The 17311-nt window shown below is 36.0% G+C and overlaps 1 protein-coding gene across 1 annotated transcript; it reads left to right on the forward strand.

The window, feature by feature from the left end:
* Positions 1-15681: 15681 nt before the first annotated feature.
* Positions 15682-17270, forward strand: LOC113119340 (cocaine- and amphetamine-regulated transcript protein-like). The gene is made up of 3 exons (XM_026288742.1): positions 15682-16348; positions 16689-16769; positions 16872-17270. The coding sequence occupies exons 1-3, from the start codon at positions 16223-16225 to the stop codon at positions 16977-16979; spliced, it is 315 nt and encodes a 104-aa protein (XP_026144527.1). The 5' UTR covers positions 15682-16222; the 3' UTR covers positions 16980-17270.
* Positions 17271-17311: the final 41 nt, after the last annotated feature.

Raw genomic sequence — 17311 nt, forward strand, 5'->3', positions numbered from 1 at the left:
ACTAGCAGCAAGTTATCAAATCTACATAAATTGTGAGAAATAACCAAACGTCTTCCTGACCTCTTGAGCCTGACTGAACCAGCTTCACAGATGTTACTGCCGGCTCTACATTCATTAACATCTCAGGCTCTAGTAATCTCACAGTATCACATATGTCACCAAAAGACAGGATGCTTGGGAAAAAAGAAATGTCATGGTGAATAGTCTCACATAACTGACAAATGGCAATAGTATGTGAGAAGCAATACAAAGATCTCAAGTTACTGACACTGCTTCTTTTCAATGGAAAACAATGTCCTCTATGGTTCAGTGAGGTGACTGAGCGGTGATGCAGTAAAGATGGCCAGATAATGTTCAAAGCATTAATTGTATTTGTGAAATGAAGACAAGTCATAATTGATGGCTAACATGCTGTGACAGTCACTGTGTGACTGGTGTGAATGTAAGACCATCAGAAGGACAGACAGGATGAGTGATCTGTCCAGAAACTGACCTCTGCATTGCTTTCCATGTAAAATTTCATGTTTTTCATAAATAATAACTGAATCGAATCTGCTTTGTTTTCGCAGCTGTCGAGGAGGACCAATATAATTCGGACTACGATACTACTCCAACCCCGGAGTATGACTACAATTCAACATTCGACGTCTGGTTCTTCAGTAGGTTTTCAATTTTCACATTTTAACATCATTGCACATTTTATTACCTAAGATGTTTCACATTTACATAAGGTTTGTTTAAATTTGGCCATTATGTTCCTCAGACTTGATCAGATTAGTAAGTATATAAGCTAATGGCAAGTGTGCCAGAGTTCCCCCATTATTCTAGTCATAGACCCCCTAGTTATTATGATTTAAAATAAATCTTAGTCATAAACTAATTATGCAAACATTTGTGTGGAAAAATATGAGAAATGTCCAAAAGACAGGGTTTTTGGTTTGCCATATAGTTGTAAAATGACTTTTCCCCTTAAAATTATTAAAATACATAACTGTTTTTGAAAATCTCATAAAATAATTTATAAAATTCTAAGAATTATCTAGCAAATTCAGTCTAATGGGACAAGAAAAGTCTTAATATATAACTATAGGAATGAATTAAAAGAGCCTACCAATATACTAAACATCATCAGTGATAATCAGCATATATTATACATATGATGTCTTTTGTAGATAGATTTCATACTTTGTACATTTTATGAATCTTAATGAAAATACTTTATTAAAGTCATACATTTATTCAGCAAAGTTACAATCAATTACATTTGAAAATATATTAAAACAGTACTTGTTTTACTTATTACAAATACATTAAAAGGAATACCTCAAACCTTTGAACAGTACAGTAATGTATGTGTTTATTTATTTGCATGGTTTTTATGACCCACTGTATTTGTGTCTCTAGGCAATGTCAGCAGTGAAGAACTAGAGAAGTATTTAATGGAAAACGGAACAGAAACAGAAACCTTTGGAGGTGAAGAAGAGCCTACTGAGCCCACAATCTTTGATACGGATCAGGTATTTCTTGAACCACTTCTGTTGCATTACATTATATACATCTTGATGCATTACAAAATGCTGAATACACAAAACACTCGCACGTGTCACAGCCAATACAGTCCTGAGTAATGTGGTTTATCTTTCCTTAGAAACAAAGGCCTTGTGTCTTTGAGATGAGATTATGAAAGGGGGCTGGCTTACTTTACCATTTTTGTGGGCGGACAGAACTCCTCCACACAGGACTTAGCTGAGGTCAGATGTTCAGCATCTTAAACCCTGTATTCACAAAACGACAAATAAATGATAAATCTGCTCAATAACAGAGAAGTGTTATCTTCTGTGAAATATGAGAGAAATATGTCACTGACCTGTTCTTACACCCCAGGAAAAGAAACAAACATTGTGAAATTCTGAGTTGCTGACCTTTTAGCATATCTGGACGATTTCAAGAGCACATCGCTTCCATAAAACACATAAATGCTATGTGGTGATTAGAAATGAAATACCCATCTCTATATATTTAATGCCAGCACTGTACGTTGTGAAAATATCAGTGGAGGAGCTAATATTCATGTTTAATGAGTGCAATAAAACTCTGCTAGGTGAAATGTCATTTTGTATTAGATTAGCTGCGGTGTGTCTGATGAGACACTATAGACCTGCTGATGTGACAAACTGGGAGTGAACATGAATGTAAACAGGTGTCCCATTATATGTATATATAAAAAAAGAAAAAAGAAAAAAACCTGAATCCCTTCCTCCATCTGCTTCTTATCCTCGTGTGTGGGGAAGTTAAACAATGGTTCTGCACTGCGTAAAAGGAAGGCATCTGCAAATAGAGGAAATGCGGAGGGAAAGACAGTCCCAGAGGTGCAACACTCAACCTATTTAAGCATGCACATTTAATTAAACAAGCTACTAATTATACAAAGTCATTTGAATTCCTGGGAGAATGCAAATGCATTTCAGTTGAAAAAACAAAACACTTGGTCACACTGCTCCACATAGTGGAGAGAACTATAAAACACTAAAGCGCATGATTCACTTAATGATTGTGTCAGCAACTAGCATCAAATGTACAAACCAGACTGCTGGAAGTACATTAGAGAAGCAAAAATCTTAATGTTGTTAAAACTATATTAAAGAAGATAAGAAGTACTCTACCACACAGCAAGCATTACAAAAGTGTTATCCAGCTCACAACTCAAATATTGTACTTTAAAAGGATTGTCCATTAAACATTGAGAATTAATTTACTCACCCTCATGTTGTTCCAACGCTGTATGAATTTCTTTTTTCTGTGGAAAAGAAGACATTTTACAGAATGTTGGTAATACTGATTTTCACCAACAATCTATTTTTGTGTAGACTATCCCTTTAATACATTAAACAGAATCTTTTTTTTTATTTTTTATAGTTGAGTCTTTCACTTCAACCACAAGCATCCTCAAAATCTCAAGCGTGTTCAGCAGCAGTATATTGATGCAATGCCTTTTTTATTATTATAATTTTAGGCATCTCAGTCAACGCCTCTATGTTCCCTTCTTACTTTGGTTCTGATGGTTCATCCACTGCTCAGACTACTATAGCAGACACACTGCACATTACAGGACCCTCTTACACAATCTGAACAGGTAAGTCAAATTAACCCTGAATCCAATAAAAGTCACAATTCAGTGTTTATTTCCATTTGGGACATTGAGTAAAAAAATAGAATAAATTAATCAGAGATGCACTCATACTGAAATTCTGGCCCATACCAGAGACAAATGACTGATATTAGCCTATATATCTACAATAAAAGGATCAGGCCAACTCTACAAGCTAAAAAGATTTTATGCTAAAATGTATTACAACATTAAAAAGGCTACAATACATACTCCTATTTAAAATTCTTATAATTTTTTAGTTTGAATACAAATTATAATAATAATAAAAAAAGCATTTACAACAACAGAAGAAGCAATTATGTTTAGGAAGTCATCCTAAACATTATAAAATCTATAGTGTTTTTGAACCATTTAGTAACATGTCTTATACTGTATGTATTCTCTTTGCAGCCTGCAGAGGGCACTCAAACCTTGGTGACGTAACAGGAGCAACAGTACAGAAGCAATGTACTGTGATTTGAAATGATTAAAATGATTAGACTTCTTGACACTCATTAAGTTGCAGTACATTGCTTTATGTGCGCTCTGCTCTCCACCCAATACAACTGCACTCATTGTGAGATATATATCTAGCCAATAAGCAAGTGATAACATCTTTTAATATTTTAGACTCAGGAGCTTTCTGTTTCTCCAATTATTCTAGAAGTCCAGGAAGAAGAAGAGCAGATGGACAGATAACCTGAACGAAAGACATGTGGGCATCCATCACAGACAGACACACACATGCTCATGCACCCACAGAGCTCAAGCAAAAACAACGTTGGATCCATGACAAATCATGACAACACACGGCTTGCAAGCTGTAAATGAAAAGACACATTGTTCGCTATTCTTTGTCACAGCAAAACAGGCACACGGATGTCAGAGGTCTCATAGGCTTGATCAATGGAATGGAATATGAATGTGAAATAGAGCTAAACTAAATGACAGGTTCTTTTGTGGGTATTTTTTTTTAGGTTGTGACTCAGAGGAGGTGATTTGAGGAGACTGAATAACAAAGAAACTGAGAAAAACAAGATCGTTCTCTTTTTTAATGCAGGCTGTCCACTGTTATGTAAAACAATGCAATTTTTTGCAATAATCAAACATATTTTAATACATTTGTCTCTTTTATAAGACTTTGTCTAAGCATTTTTTTTTATCCGCAGTGCACATCCTTTGATTGCCACGACAAAAATAAATGTGTCAAAGATGTAATTGAGAAACAAGAAAATCAGACATCAGTGTTACATAATGTACTAATTTAGCAAAGCTTTACACAAACTAACTTGGATTCATTTTAAGTTCATTCAAGTTGGGGAACTGTAGAAACACTCTGAAGTTTTACAATTAGACTGAGATTTTCTAGTAATTTTAAGCATCATGACCTCTTGCAGATATTACATGTAGGCACTTTCCTTCACCACTGCACTTCTAAGCCTCACTATTTCTTCAGTAATCCTCGATACAAGCACATTTGTAACATTTTGTAATGGATTTATTATTATACATAAAAAAATTACAAATACTGATGGTGATTTACACCAAAATGCACATGAATTTGTGAGCCAGTTGAGCTTTTTTTATGCGTTGTTACCAATAATGAATAAATATTTTTTCAAGTAATACACCCCTGTCTTCATTTCTATAAAGCCTGAGATCACACAGATGATACAAAACATGCTGAAAATAATGCCTTATTCATTATTCAGAACGTCTGTCAAACCTGATCAATTTTCAAATGCAGTCCCATTGTTCTGTATTCAAAGCCACACATACATTCCTTTATCAATAAGGAGGCAAACACTATTCTGAGTCACATTATAAGAGATAGTCAGTGGTTAGTCAGCATTAGCCAATTAAAAGCACTTGAAAACATGCCACAAATGTGTCAGGAACAGCCTTTCTGTATCAACAGCACAAATTAACTTTTGGCCTCTTTTCTGCACTTATTCATTTAAGTGCTGACAGTGGGTGTCAATCAGATCATTAAAACAGGAGAAAAATATCATGCAGCCTGTACATGCGTCAGCCGGTTTCAGCATCAATCTGTAAGATATTCATGATTTTGAGTTGTTATTCTGCTATAATAGTCAATAGGTCAGTGGGAGAAAACACAGACAGAGGCGTCTAGGGGTTTATAAACAAACAGAGTAAGGTCAGAAACGTTGTAATGTGGCTCAGCTCTGATGACGACAGGCGATATCTAAAATGGATTCTTATCAGAACTCTTCAGACAGTTGATGTTCTACACTGCTCATTTTAAAGCAGCTCTCCGAGATGTGCTTCCGATAAAGGGAGCCAGTTCTTCTCCCGAAAATCTCACCGGCTGAATCTGACGTTTTAGTCAGCCGATATGTTCTCTTTTCAAAGACTGGCTCTTAAAGGATAAGGAATGAGAAATAGATCAGACTGACTTCCAGACAGGGTACCAGACTACAATTGTTCAGATAAACTGCAGTCTTTTCTCTGCTGAAAACAATAGAAACCACCACAAGTTCTAATGGCCTTTCATTACATACAACATACAACATACATTACAAATGGAGGCTAGAGCCACTGCCCCTTTGCCCTCATCGGGTGAGTTGCCCCTCTCACCAATCACCGCTGCGCAGCATTTCTCATGATCTGAGTGTGCTGCTCTCTGTGTGGAGTGGAGACCACATTCCTGTTGCATTAAGGCAGATGCATTACAATCCACATTAAAATCAGTGGATGATTCGCTGAATTAGTAATTTGGTAGTTTGTTTTTGTATTTCTGTCGGTAATGATTTGCTCTCGGTCTTTTAAAAGTGATAACAACAAAATATCCATGGTCTTAGAATTAGAATGCCTAATCAAATTTTTGTACCCGATCAGATCTAATATAAATAACATAAAATTCACTGTTGTTGGCACACTTAAAAAAAGAAAAAAAGAAGACAGACAGAGAGAAGGAGAGAAGGAGAGAAGGGAGGCTGCTAAAGGCAGTTCAATATTGCAAACATGAAAAGCTCCAGCAAGCAAGCTGGTAAATCATCATATAGAATATTAAGAAGTTTGTCAGATTCTTGTAATTACAGTCATGCCCACAAATATTGGCACCCTTGGCAAATATGATCAAAAAAGGCTGTGAAAATTCATCTGCATTGTTAATCCTTTTGATTTTTTATTTAAAAAATTCACAAGAATGTATCCTTTCAATGGATAATAAGAATTTAAAACGGAGGGGAAATATCATTATGAATAATGTAATGTAATAATGTAATAACATAATGTTTTTCTCAAATACTCGTTGGACACAATTATTGGCACCCCTAGAAATTCTTATGAGTAAAATATCTCTGAAGTATATTCCCATTCATATTCACAATTATGAGCACTCCAGCATGATTATAAACATGAAATTATCCAGCCATTTCCTGTTTCACAGAAATATAAAGTGGAGGGAAAACACAGCCCAAAAGCCCTTAATCATCCATCACAATCAGAAAAACCAAAGAATATATTTATGATGTCCAGCAAAAGATGATTGAGCTTCACAAATTGGTGAAGTGGCTTTAAGAAAAGAGCTAGAGTAGTGACAATTCCCATTTCCACCATCAGGACAAAAATTAAGAATTTCCAATCAACAGAAAATGTTAGAAAACTGCCTGAAAGAGGACGTGTGTCTATATCATCCTAATGCACGGTGAGGAGGTCAGTTTGAGTGGCTAAACACTCTCCAAGGATCACAGCTGGAGAATAGCAGAAAATAGCTGAGTTTCTGGTTCAGAAAACCTTTAATAAAATTGTCAAACAGAACCTGCATCAACACATGTTGTTTGGGAGGGTTTCAAGAAAAATTCTCCTAGCTCATCCAAAAACAAACTAAAGCATATTCAGTTATCAGACACGACTGGAACTTCAAATGGGACTGGCTTCTATGATCAGATGAAACTAAAAATGAGCTTTTTAGCAGTAAACACTCAAGATGGGTTTGGTGAAAACAGGGATAAAAAGTACCCCATGTGTACAGCTGTATTTTTGATTTAGTGGGCCTATATTTCTGCTGGAGGTCCTGGACATCTTGTTTAGACACATGGCATCATGGATTCTATTAAATACCAACAGATAAAAAATCTAAAAGTGTCTGACTCTGTTAGAAATCTTATAATGGGCCATGTTTGGATCATTCAACCGTACAATAATCCAAACACAAGCCTCAAAAACAACACCGAAATGGGTCACTGAGCTCAAAACCAAGCTTCTGCTATAGCCATTCCAGTCCTCTGACCTGATCCCTATACAGAACATGAGAGGAGTGAACTGAAGAGGAGAAGCTGGGAATCTGAAGGGTCTGGAGTGATTCTGGATGAAGGAATGGTCTCTGATCTCTTGTCAGGTGTTCTCTAACCTCATCATGCATTATAGGAGACAGTTTTGAGCTGTTAAACTGGCAAATGGAGGTTTAAAAAATAATTCAATAAAAGGGTGTCCTTAATTGTGGCCAATGTGTATTAGAGAAAAACATTTATTTCATAATGATATTTCCCCCCATTTTAAATTCTTATTATCCAATGAAAGGATACATTTTTGTGAATTTTTCAAATAAAACATCAAAAGGATTAACAATACAGATTAATTTTCACAGCCTTATTTGATCATATTTTCCAAGGGTGCCAATATTTGTGGGCATGACTGTAAGTATATTTCCCATTATAATCACTTGTCTTGATACTAGTAATATACAACACATTTTATTAAAACCATATTAAGAGTATGCCTATAAGTAGTTGAAAAATAATATAAATGTTCTAAATAAGTTGTTTATTAGTATATAATATAGATTTGTGCTGTAAAATATTAAATTAAATGTCTAATACTTATAGGGGGTAAGATTAGCCATTTTCAGATAAGTTAAAATAATGCAGAAGTACAATGAAAGTATCTATTCTGTCCTATTCTATCCTAATGAAAGTATTCATATCATTTTAAATGATCAGAATGTACCTATGACAAAAGGTTCTAAAAATATGATTTCTTATAAAAAAAAAGGAAAAGTGTTCCCATGGCTCAGTTTGCCCGGGGTTAGGGGTAAGTTGACCCTAGTCGAGTCAGTAAAATGACCATCAGACCAAATCTTATTCAAACCAATGTAAAATAAATAATAATTCAAAAACTAATTTAATAATTTCCCTTTTCAAACAATCTTATTTATTTTCATAAAGTTAGCTTTAACAACATAAAACCAACCAAATTAAGTTTAAATTTAAAAATTTAATTGTTTGCATTTCTGAAATAATATGGTGAACACCAAAGTTGTAGCCTTCCTAAAATCAGACTAAACAGAGTTTGTTGGCCATTAGTGACTACGGGTGGAAAGATATATCTGTTTATAATGTGAAAAGCATTTTCTGGTTCTTATCACAGAAGGATTTGGTGTACTTGTACAGTACACTGTCCCTATCAAATAAACTACAGATAATATTTATATAAAATAAACTAAACCAGTGATATCACATTAAAACATCAGTTTATAATTCAGAGATTTAACTTAACTACAGTGCCTTAGGGTTGGGTAAGTTAAAATTCTGACTCAATTTACCCTACAGCATTTGGCTCACTTTGCCCCATAGGCCATTTTGGAAAAATAGCTACTGTTGCTAACTAATTCAAGCTAATATTTAGCTAAATGATTTGCATGGTTTTATATGTTGCTAAATCACCTATACATGTATGTATCATAAATATTTTTGAGACCTGGATTAAATTTGCTTTGGTGTAACAACTATTACATCTGTTATGCTAAAAGTTTACTTTGACAAGCCAAAAACTGTTTTTAAAGTAAATTGGTGCCTTCCATTCCCATGTGTTTCTCATTTTCACAGTCTGGCAGAAATGATAGGTGGTTCCAAAAAACATGGTCACTTGACAGCAAAAGTGTACAGTTGCCAAGAAACAGGGGGTGGATCAACTTACCCCATTCTCCCCTACTTCTCCCTACTAAGATGAGGCAGAAGCAGGCTCATAGAGTGACGGAAAGCCCATTCTTATCAAAACATCTATTATCTATTGTATATTTGTAACATTACAATTTGTATTAACAAGCACCCACCCCCCAGTGCCCCTTTTTTGGTTTGGGCCACTGCCCCTCAAAATGTCTGTGCACTGTCCTGTTGTTCACCAAACATAACTTTTCAGGGCATGTGCACAAAATTATAAATGCAAAAGAGTTGAAATATGCTTAAAATAATCACTTAAGATTAAAAAAACTCCAGATATACCATTCCAGAGACAGAAATCACCCCCTAATGTTGAGATCACATGATATGCGTCATGCAATTGACTAACTTTCCACAGACACAACAGTATTATCTAGAGGAATAGAAAATATTTTAACTATATATTCGAAAAGAATGAGTGCTAATAAAATATCTAAACAAGCAGTACCTGATGTTGTGGTGATGTTACAAACCTCAAAAACATTGAACCAATTTCATGGATCCAGGCCAATCAGAGTCAGTAAAGATTGTATAAACTAACTCAATTGTTAAATGAAATGTAGTGAGGTTCTTTTCAAAATGAGAAAACAGGTTCTGTGAGACTTTAACTTCACTGTCATTCAATAGAAACCTGTATTTAAACAAAGTTATCTGACAAAGATCAAATAAAGTATTTTTTTGTTACTTTTTTTAAATTAAATTTGTGAATCACTGTGTTTATACAGCCAGTCTGATGTTTCATCCAGTATAACTGATCATTCGCACTCATGGTCATGCTCCAGTAATGATTCATTTCAGCCATGTTCTTTGTCTTCCTGCCCCATTGTGTTTCCATATGAACACTTTCATATCAGTTTTGACAATTATAAGGTAAAGAACAGCTGAGGATGGCGAGGAAGAGGAGAGATGAAGCGAGTTTTTCTTCATCTCTCACCGTGCACAGTCAGAACACTTTCAGTTGTGTTCTAAACAGACCAAGCCATCAGGAGACAGCAGATTCAGATAGGTGATGCAATGCAAGCTAAAATCTGGTGGGACTTGGCCAGAAAAGTATTACTTAAGCTGATGATGTCCCAATGCATTCTTCACATCCTGCCTTGAAACCTGTCAAGTTCTTTCTGTTACATCTTTTTATTATATTCTGTGATGTGTTTACATTGTGATTCATATAATATCCTGGCAAATTAATTATGTGACTTCTCTCTGGACATTTTCTTGGCATGTCATATTTAACTATCAGATCATCAGTGTCAGAAATCTTTGCTCCCCATTAAGTGTGGCCTTGACAGGTTTATTCATTTGAAGCTCTGTTCTAAAGGTTCTAAAGATTTTTTTTTACTAAAATTATACTTTTAGGATTATAGCAGTTTACCAGTAACCATAAACAGACAGTTCACCCAAAAACTAAAAGTTTATTTTCCTTTCTTCATATGGCTTTTTGTGTGGAACAAAAAAGAACATGCGTTAAAGAATGTTGGTAACCAAACAGTTTAGTCAGTCAGTAGGAACTCATATAGGTTTGGAATGACTTGAGGGTGAGTAAATGTGACAGAATTTGAATGTTTGAGCAGACTATCACTTTAAATTGACATCTTTGTACCTTATTTATCACTTATATCTTAAAATAAGCAGTGGTGGAAGTGGTCAAAATTCACTTGGGGGACTAGGGGTCATCTTTTGTGCCCAAAATTTAGATTTATAAACTTTAACCAAAGATTTTAATTAAACAATAAATTCATTGAAAATATGTATAAGTTACAAGTCAAATAAAATCAGCATCAACAATTCATCTCTGCACAGCACAGAAGAGCACAAATGTGGTATTAAGGAATATTTACAGACTTTTTGACAAGACTCAGAGGTGGAATTAATGCATTTCATAATAACAATGTTATCAAATTAACGTTTTAAATATACATGTTTGAATATAGAAATATTAAATCATTTAAACTGCTCAATTTACACTTTCAAAATAAAACAGCTGGTAGGTGGCAGCAAGTTACTGTCTTTGTCACGGAGTTATTAATTCATTTGATTCTTTCAAAAGGCTGATTCATTTAGGAATGAAGCAAAAGTGACTCTCTTTATGAATGGGTCATTGAGTCATTGAATCACTAGATTTGTTAAAAAAAAATGCAGATTCATTCATAAACTAAATGGAGCGCTGTGAGAGATGGCCCTCATTGCTGAACACAAGATCCAGGGGGCGTGGTTAGATTAAGATCAAACTCCTCCCACCTGACATATAGAGACAGAGCGCATTTAGACCATTCCCACACCGGTATAACAAAAAACAGAGCAATGCCTAGGCAGGCAAGCAAGCTCCATGGCAAACTTCTGCCTACTCTCACGTAGCCAGACTTTCAGACTGACGGCTGAAGGTCTTGAATCCATGAGGCCGACTGACCGACATATCAAACAACCAATCACAGTTCATTTTGTCCAGCAGCACGTTTCGGGGTGTGGAAATGTAAATATAAATGTGGTTTTATTAACAAAGTTCGGGAGAAGCACGATCAGATAATCATTCAATTTGGCACAGGTGCATCTCGTTTAGCTAATCATCCTAAAAAGCACACAAGCGTGTATATATATATATATATATATATATATATATATATATATATATATATATATATATATATATATATATATATATATATATATATATATATATATATATATATATCCAGTCTTCCTACCTCCTGTCCCACGACAGTTTTTTCGGCATCCCTCCTCCACCCCAACTCCTCACTTCTAATCTATTTATCCCAAATTGGGGATAGGGGGAGTTATTTGGGTTCGGGCTGTGCTCCGGGCCCGGACCCCACCCCCAGGACAGCACGCCAAAATATGCCTACTATAAAAAAAAAAAAACCTGGCTATGCGTTTTGTACTAGACTAACTGAGACTTGTCATGGCACTTGTGTACTGTTGTTGTTCTCTTGTTGACCTGGCTGCTTCTATCGTTCTCATTTGAGACTAATTTCTACATTTACATTTGATCATTTAGCAGACGCTTTTATCCAAAACAGCTTACAAATGAGAACGATAGAAGCAGTCAGGTCAACAAGAGAACAACAACAGTAAACAAGTGCCATGACAAGTCTCAGTTAGTCTGGTACAAAACGCATAGCCAGGTTTTTTTTTATATAAATGAAAAGACAAGAAAATAAGGAAAAGTGCTAGTATTAGTTGGTTAAGTGCTTGTGAAAAAGATAGATGACATTATGTCACAAAAGTGTGGACTCAAGACTGAACACAGCGAACCATATACACAAATATATCACACTAGATATATGTGCACAGAACTGGGATTGCTTTCGTAGTCTTTTGAATGGATAACCGGCAGCCACATCACCCTGGAGCCCAAGACCGGTTTCCCACTGAAGCTAAGCAGGGCTGAGCCTGGTCAGTACCTGGATGGGAGACCTCCTGAGAAAACTAGGTTGCTGCTGGAAGAGGTGCTAGTGAGGCCAGCAGGGGGTGCTCACCCTATGGTCTGTGTGTGGGTCCTAGCGCCCCAGTGTAGTGATGGGGACGCTATACTGTCAACGAGCACCGTCCTTCGGATGAGATGTTAAACCAAGGTCCTGACTCTCTGTGGTCATTAAAAATCCCAGGATGTCTTTCGAAAAGAGTAGAGGTGTGACCTCGGCATCCTGGCTAAATTCGCCCATTGGCCTCTGACCATCATGGCCTCCTAACAATCCCCATATCCGCTGATTGGCGTTCTGGCGCAATATGGCTACCGTCGCATCATCCAGGTGGATGCAGCATACTGGTGGTGGATGAGAAGATACCCCCTGTCTATGTAAAGCGCTTTGAGTGCCTAGAAAAGCGCTATATAAAATGTAAGGAATTATTATTATTATTATAAAATACAGATATCACTTTAATTCATTTTAAAATAATCCTAATGAGATGGAAATGAAACACTGCTCGAAATTCAATCCACAGACTCCACGGAAAGGAACAAAGTTATTCCTTTAAGGGCACTGTTCCTGTGACAAGGCTATCAGTTCATGCATGTATATTTACTTCTATGATGTTTACAAGCGTCTACACACTTTATTTTTCTGTAACAGCAGGCACAGCTATTTGTACATTTTATGGGACTGGCTTCCGGTGTAATTCGTTTCCAGTTATTTTTCACTGTACAAAAAGCTTGTTTAGCTGCATGATTTTGCAAACTAGCTTGTCTTACCATGATATTTTAGCGTTTTTTCTTAATTATGAAAACATTGGTTTGTAGTACAGTTTTCCGTTGATTGGTTATTCTTCTTGTATTTCCCAACATCGGTTAAAAATATGTGGGACACACATAGATTCACAAGTTTGTGTGCTATAGGGACCTTCACATTCATGGACTGATTTGGGACATAGGAGCACATGCGTCTTCTTTGTAAGGTCTTTCATTTATGCATCAGGTCATACATTTTGTATAAACCTGGCTCCTCCGTGTGCTCCACAAGGTTACTGTGCTAACCAGATGAAGGGTTGAATAATGGTCTGACAGTCCAGAGATGTGGATCTGTGGCAGATCCAGCACTGCTGAATAATGCAAGGAGCAAACAATCAGCAAACACACATTAACACACACACCTTTAAATGAAGGACCACTCAGTATCAGATATTTAAAAATTGGCTGTAATTTGGTCTTAATTACAGTAAATATCAGTTTAAGTCTAATACTTATTCTTGGACTGTTTATAGTTTATAATACTTGGACACTTTTTAAACTGATGATACCGTTGAACATTAATAATAATTTTTTGTACCTTTCTGAAATCACATCACATAGAGAGCAAGTGAATGGATTTCAGTGCATTACATACATTAATAGATTCTTGTGGGAGGTTAAAAATGAAGCAGTCATAGTTCTGTTAAAAGACCAGTTCACCCAAAATGTAACATTTGCTTAAAAATTACTCACCCTAAGGACATTCAGATGTAGTTTGTTTCTTCGTCAAAGCGGTTTTGGAGAAATTCATCATTACAGCACTTGTTCACCAATGGATCCTCTGCAGTGAATTTTACACTGGAGAAATCAATGTTAAATAGGTTAAAAACACCTTATTAATGAATTTGTTTCTTACAAATAGCTTGCAATTTGGAGACATGAAGATTACTTGTAGATTCTTGCAATGTTTTAATCAGTGCTTTGGACATTAATTCTGATGGCACCCATTCATTATAGAGGATCCACTGCTGAGCGAATTATTTAATGCTTTTTCTCTGCTTCTTTAAGGTGACAGAACTGATTAACATGAACTCTTGACTACGTAAAGATGAATTCCCTATGGACTAGTGGTAGATGTATTGAAGATCTGGTATGGATGAGCCACTTATATGTTCACACTTAAATACATTTGTACCTTCCCTTTAATGGCTAACAGGAATGTGAGCTTTGGCATGAGAAGAGCAGAGCTTTAATTACGTGCTGCTGAGAAGATGAGTAACTCCCCCAGAGGAGAGAAATGAGACACACTGAGGTGGTGAAAATGTCAGACATCTGACCGCACCTAATCAGAATGTACGACATTGTCGAAGATCTGTCTTCATCCTGTCATGGTCTGCTCAGGACGTTATGGGGGGAAAAAAAAACAGAGTGAGATAATGAGTAAGAATGAAAAGAATTCTAAGAATACTTAGAAATGAACTGTGTGATAATTTTTTTTAATTGTAATAATTAGCTGCTTGATCCTTCAATTCATATTTCTTAGGTAATTATTTTCAAAGATATTTAAAATAAAAAACTGACAAAAGGCAAGACTTCTTTTAATAAAAGAATTACGGAGTCAATTTAAGAGATAAAAGATTCAGAGAACCTATAACATTTGAGATGTAGTCTGTGAAATGTTTTTCTTTTGACATCACATTTATATATCTAAACTTGTGATGTTGATGTTGGATCATTTCATCACAGCACTTTTTGCAGAAACATCATGTCCATTCATTTAAGATGCCAAATACTCACATAGTGCATGCCAATTAAAACACACACACACACACACAGACACAAAACAAAGTCTTGTCAAACACAAAACATTTCACATGTTTCAGGTAAATCTTGGCATACAAAGGTCAGAACAAGGCAGTGTTGGATGAAAAATTATCATTTTTTATTCTGAAGGGCATTGACAGATGAGATATAGGTCAGATGTATGTAGGAGAATAACATCTCAAGATATGGTCACAAATCAATGTGACACCTGGACACCTCCCATTGCCAATTAGAAGTGTGTAACCTTCTAGACATGGAATTGATGGCCCACTCAGAGGTTATTTATAAAACCTTTCATTAAAAAAAAAAAAAAAAAAAACTTTCATTGATGCTCGTGCTCAGCACACATTTACTGTTGTTGACTCTTTAACTATTGTGGTCACTGCTAAAGGTTCACATAACTTTTGATACAACAACAAACAGAGAAAGTGCCATGTCTGAATTTTAAATACATGATCGACACACTTATAGAGTCATGCAGATTTAAAGAGAGAGAAAAGAATATAAAGACACATTGCACTTCACGATTTTAACAGGTAATTTGTAACCCTTTTTGTACATCTTAAATGTCCCTTTACAATTTTGAAAATTATCTTTAAAAATGTTCTAATTGGCATTTAGATTCATGAAGAATCTTACATGACACATTTCATCCATTGAATAAAGACTAACTTAATTTTTGTAATATTATGTACCTGTGTTATTTTTACTAAGTAAAGAGCACAATATGCATTATGACACACAACCACAGTCGTTTCAAACAATTGCATATCAATAAATAAATTAAACAAATTATCTCAGAGGACAAACAGCGGATTTAAACTGCACGGATGTCAAAGCGATACCATCTCTGATTCAAACCGACTCTCAGCTGGTTCTTAAAAAAAAAAAAAACGGATGCAGTGACGTTACGTGAATACATCAGGAAGCAGGAACACCGTATAAATAGAGAAAGTTTCCAAGCAACTCAGTGAAGCAATAGAAAGCGGCAACAAGAGCACAAGCGCTCAACGCTGTTATCGCTAAAACAGAAAATAGTTATAAAAAGGATTTTGTATTTTAAATTCTCCGTTTTACCTTACTAACGCCAAAGCATCCAGCACCATGGACAGCGTCCGCGCGGCGGTTTACCTGAGCGTGCTCCTCTCGCTGCTCTGCGTCTGCAGGGGTCAGATGTCACTGGACAACCGACTGAGCGCGCAAGAGGAGCAGGACATCAAAAGAGACCTGGTAAGAGAATGAAAGAGAGTGTCATATGGCATGCCTCATCAAGTACATTTTCAACCTGAAAAAAAGTTTCAGCCACATCTGAAAAACTGTATGTGAGCAGCTTAAACAATCAGGATTGAGTTCTCTACATTGAATGGGTTCAGAAAATTCAAGTGAAACTATGTTCATCACTAAAAAAGTGATGAACATAGTTACAATTGCACTGAAAGCATGCAATTCGCTGTGCTTTCATTGTAGAAATGGCTGTTACTAAGGTTTCATCAAAAATATTAGGAATTAAATTATCGTTTCTAATCTATCTGTCTTCGAAATTCATGCTTTCTCCCCGTTCACTGTTTAGGCTGAGGCGCTCGGTGAACTTTTGGATGGAGATCAGGACGATCGGATATCTGTGGAGAAAAAAGCTAGTGTCATTCCAAGGGTAAACTCGTCCATTTTAATGTTTTCTTAGAAATAACGTTCATCATCAAGTAGAAGAGGTTGACTATGCAAGTATCTAATGCGCTGCATCGTGTTGTTTTAGTGTGATGTGGGGGAGCGCTGCGCCATGAAGCACGGACCGCGCATCGGGAGACTGTGTGATTGCATGCGAGGAACAGCCTGCAATACTTTCTTCTTGCGCTGCTACTGATGGAGCTCGAGCAGCTCTCTTCTCTCAGGCACTGTGCTAAGAAACTCGTGACAGCAATGCTTGGGACACCTCATCTATTTATAACGCGTGAAATGACATGGGTGATGTATTGATACTGTTGTTTTGTTCGTAAACTTGTCTATGTGTATATGATTAAACGTTTATTTTAAGTGAATAAAACGTTTTTAGGCTCATTCGTTCTGAACACTGTCTACTCTAAATGGAAGTATGCATACATTCTCTGTGAGTTTTTAATGTAACTGTTTAATAAAACCGTAAAAACTGCTAGAATAAGGTCTGAAGTGAGTCATTGCAGGGTGCGATCAATGATG

The sequence above is a fragment of the Carassius auratus genome, chromosome 19, assembly GCF_003368295.1.
Source record: "Carassius auratus strain Wakin chromosome 19, ASM336829v1, whole genome shotgun sequence".
Classification (NCBI taxonomy): domain Eukaryota; kingdom Metazoa; phylum Chordata; class Actinopteri; order Cypriniformes; family Cyprinidae; genus Carassius; species Carassius auratus.

Bases quoted from the DNA above. Each gene is read 5' to 3' on its own strand.
- LOC113119340 (XM_026288742.1), top strand. From the start codon at position 16,223: ATGGACAGCGTCCGCGCGGCGGTTTACCTGAGCGTGCTCCTCTCGCTG. The intron at 16,349-16,688 runs GTAAGAGAATGA...TTCACTGTTTAG, and splicing joins AGGACATCAAAAGAGACCTG to GCTGAGGCGCTCGGTGAACT. The intron at 16,770-16,871 runs GTAAACTCGTCC...GTGTTGTTTTAG, and splicing joins AAGCTAGTGTCATTCCAAGG to TGTGATGTGGGGGAGCGCTG.